Source organism: Pyxicephalus adspersus, chromosome 5 (assembly GCF_032062135.1).
Source record: "Pyxicephalus adspersus chromosome 5, UCB_Pads_2.0, whole genome shotgun sequence".
Lineage (NCBI taxonomy): Eukaryota > Metazoa > Chordata > Amphibia > Anura > Pyxicephalidae > Pyxicephalus > Pyxicephalus adspersus.
Genome location: NC_092862.1, coordinates 133,290,898 through 133,294,984, shown reverse-complemented (window position 1 = coordinate 133,294,984; position 4,087 = coordinate 133,290,898). Strand labels below are relative to the sequence as shown.

The 4,087-nt window shown below is 38.8% G+C and overlaps 1 protein-coding gene across 1 annotated transcript in view; it reads right to left on the bottom strand.

The window, feature by feature from the left end:
- ST8SIA6 (ST8 alpha-N-acetyl-neuraminide alpha-2,8-sialyltransferase 6) overlaps positions 1-4,087 on the bottom strand; it is a 22,313-nt gene that overhangs the window by 9,213 nt on the left and 9,013 nt on the right. The window contains exon 3 of the mRNA XM_072413413.1: positions 289-401. Within this exon, the coding sequence (XP_072269514.1) occupies positions 289-401 (113 nt within the window). The remainder of the gene's footprint in view (positions 1-288; positions 402-4,087) is intronic.

The following is a 4,087-nucleotide window of genomic DNA, read 5'->3' as shown; positions in this document are numbered from 1 at the left end:
TATATATATATATATATATATATGCTTGTGCATTACCTAAAACCCAATTGAACCCTCTTTTTTTTAATGTAATACAGTAAAGTTTAATGTCTCTGTGAATTTCTTTCCACAGAAGACACTACAAGACCTGAGCAATTGCCAAATGCCTAAACCAATCCTAGAGAGTGTGCAGACCCAATGGACTGTAAGCTCCTCCAAGTCAGAATCTCAAGCTAGCCATTAAAACTAAATATTTTCAGTATATATACAGTACATAAATAGAGAAGAAAAGCTCAAAGTTTACATTACCGAAAGACAAAATCTGATTGGTCAATTTTAGCTCCGCAGTTGCTGTTCTTTAGTATTCCACCATTGCCAACAACAGCACATTGCTTGAAAGGAATTCTCTCAAAGGGCTGCGACTAGAAAAATAATATAACAACATCAATACCATTGCTAATTTGCTACTTTTTTTTTTTCACATATTAAACATAAAAAGATCTATTTGTAAAGCAGTGAATTGGTCATTTTGCAAACATTCTCTGCAGGTGAATCCTGTAGACCTTTATTAAGGGATTGATTCTCCATTAGATAATAATTGGAAAAAGTCACTTTCTCTACAGAACCCATTGTCCCTCAACAAGATCTATTTCTGTTCAGGAAGATCTGTTCAGAAAAGTCTTCGGAGGTGGATTTGGAGGGGAATCTATGCCATTGGTGCCTCATCAATCATCTATATTCTGAGCAGTACAAGGATTTGTGCATCTTGTCACGTCTCCCCAAGATTCTGTTTTATTACAGTATTGCAGCTTACTCCACAGATATGATCACAATCTCCTGAATTTATTTATAGAAAGAGCCATAAAACATTAATGATGGAATTTTCAAGTGGTCCATCGAAGATGGATAAAAAAAACGTGCTTGAATAAAAAAGTAGCAGCATATGAATAGAATTCTAGAACAGAAGATATAGAGAACAAGGAACTGTCTACCATAGTCTGTTCACTTTCTGTCCTGTAATCTTCTACAACATAAATAAAGCTATGTACACATAGAAGAGGATTGTCGCCTGTGATGAGCATGACCATTCTAGCATGTGTACAGAAATCCCCTGACGTCATTTATAAATCTGCCCTGGTGGACTGATGAACGACCAAGAAGGGAGAGCCGCTGTACTTTCCTATAGAGGAGAGCACAGTGTAGTGCCACTCATTCTTTCTTCCCATCCATGAAACAGAACAGTGGTGTGTGTACATTGCTCGTTTGTTCTCCTGTCACTTGAAATGATCCTGAAAAATAATTTCCAGCAGCAGCGATCTGGCATCTACCTGACGTGTGCACAGGGTTTTATGGCTGCCATTGCCATAGCCATGCATTCTTTATCCTATTGTGGCTGCTTAAAATGTCCTCAAACTTCAGATGGTTTTGCAAAATTTCAGCGAACCGATTTTGAGAAACCATCGGAAGACCTAGGAAATTTTAACAGGAAGATTCGCAGGGAATCCTCCTGTTTGCAATCGCAGGGGGACTAGAAGTTAAATCACCTCTAGTCCCGGGGATATTCTCAATGAATGAGGCCGCCTCAGGTCGCTTTCATTGAGAAGATGTGTTATCCCCGCCACTAGAGGTAATAACCTCCAGTGCAGCGGATCGCACACTATATATATTTTTTTTACATAGCAAGAGAAACCTCTACAGAGATTTGTATTGGCTTGAATTGTACTTTAAAATACCTTTATTGGTACTTTACAATACCTTATTGATCATATACATTGCATAACTGTGTGTGTGTGATACAGGAGGTTTGATCTTGATTCCTCCTAATTCTTTACTACTAATTGTGCCAGCCCCAAACTATTAAAAGAAATAGGTAGAGAAGGGGCTTTTGAGGCAACATGTAACATTTTGAACTTGTGACAACATGAACAGATCAAGTATTTTTACTTGTATTTAAAGGAGTTGATTGAACATCAAAGTTGTTATTGTTTCAAGTATTGGAGGCCAAATGGCCCTAGACAAAGTAATGCAACTAAATTAACATAAGTGGTAAAATTGAAAAAAAGGACATAAAGGTCTCTGGTTCCAACGTGTTTCGCATTTAGGCTTCCTCAGGGAAGTTAGAAACAGGTACCGTATTTTTTACCGTATAAGACGCACTTTTCTTCCCCAAAACGGGGGGGGGGCTGGAAAGTTGGTGCGTCCTATTTGACAAATGTGTTATAAAATAATTAAAATAAGATATTCACCCGATACCGGATCCTGCGTGTGTCTCTTCTTCTCGCTGGCTGCATGCAGCGTGTGTCTCCTCTCTTCTCTGGCAGCAGCGTGTCTTCTCCTGGCTGCAGTGAAAGAAGCCGGCACAGCGCCCCCAGCTGTTCCCTGTCTTAACTGCCGTACAGTGGAAAAAAAGCACAGAGTGATCAGAAGGGGAATTTGAATGACACATACCGGTATGAATGGCACATGAGTGATCAGAAGGGGAATAATTTTTCAGAATCTTTTTTTCTAGATTTTCCTCCTTTAAAATTGGATGCGTCTTATATTCCGGAGCGTCTTATACGGCAAAAAATACGGTAGCGGCAATTTTATTTTGAATTGAGACATTACAATTAGATCTCAGGCTATCATATTACAGCATATAGTAGTTCATTTCCAGGAATCATCCGCTAGGGATAAAGATCAATTGTCAGAATAGATAAAAATATCGGGGTCTGGATTCACTTATCCAGGTGATCCCAGTAGTTGGAACTAGCAATGAGTATGCCTCTGGTTTAGTGTGTATATATATATATATATATATATATATATATAATGAGAGCAGCATTTTTTGTTACCTACACAGGATCACTTTCTAGTTTAGTAGCATTATACAATTACACTAAGCACACACTATTGAGGGTTGTGGTTGAGGGTTGTGGTAACACCAGCAGCACAATGCTCCTTCTTGTAATACTACAAACCCCTAATATTTAATGGGCCCAGTGCAAGAGAAATCACTTCAGCTCTATTTTTCCGGTAGTACGGATTTATTCTGTAGAAAATCATTAGCATGCCGGGTAAGTGGAAATAGAAATAGGCATAGTATGTGCGGATTACACTTGGGTTTTAACTCTGGATATTTTATGGCTGCATGCTTCCACATATGTATTTTAACAGAGAATAATGTAGGACCAAGTGAGTTTATTTTGCATTACATGAAATGGAAAAGGGAAAGCATGAAAGGGGATACAGCAAAAATCCCATTAAAAAGGCCATCAATACAAAAAAAACACGCATGCACATAAAAGCACATGCCTAAACTTGTGTTCAAATCACACTTTTCAAATGCATGTACAGCCTTGGTGTGTAACATTGCAATTTAATGTAAAGGTAGTCCCCAAGCTAAGGACATCCAACATATGGACAAGTCCTAGATATGAACAAGGTTTCCCTGCTCATTCGTGTGGAGGACAAAGGCTTGATGGGGGGTAGGGGGGCGGTTCACATGATTTGCAGAAGAAATCTTATGCTAAACACAACTGAGACTGAGCGCTTCTGCAACATCTTGTAACTCTTTAATGACTCTTTATTAATTAATCATGTCTGTAACTCAGGGACTACCTGTACTGTATTGTATTTTGTTCCATTTTAGTATATTTCTGTGCATTTTAAAGTTAGGGTTGCTGCAATAAAAGAGTTGCTTGGTTTTTGCTCTTGCTTGACCGGCTACCTTCCCAATATAAGTCTATAGGAGCGCAGGTGGTGGAGGTGTTACTGCGTGTCTGTTAGAAAGTTTTGCCCTCACTTCTTGCCCTGGTGTTGTCCCTGGTACAGAAAGGGAGTTGCAGGAATTAGTATTTAATAAAGCAGCTACTGTACTCCTGTAGAGATTCTTAAGCTTGATTGAAAAAAGTCTACTGTGGCACTTCCACAATTTTGATAAGAAAATGTTATTAATTTTGCCATTGTATGACAAGTTTTATTATCAGGATTTCATTAGTAAAATGAGGCGCTGAGTACCCGTAGCGAGGAGTTCTAAGAAGCATGACGGGGGATTCGGAAATAACTCTTCTGCAGTTGGGCTTCTGCCAGCCGATATAATTGTGTGTTGTTATTAGCTGCTACATGA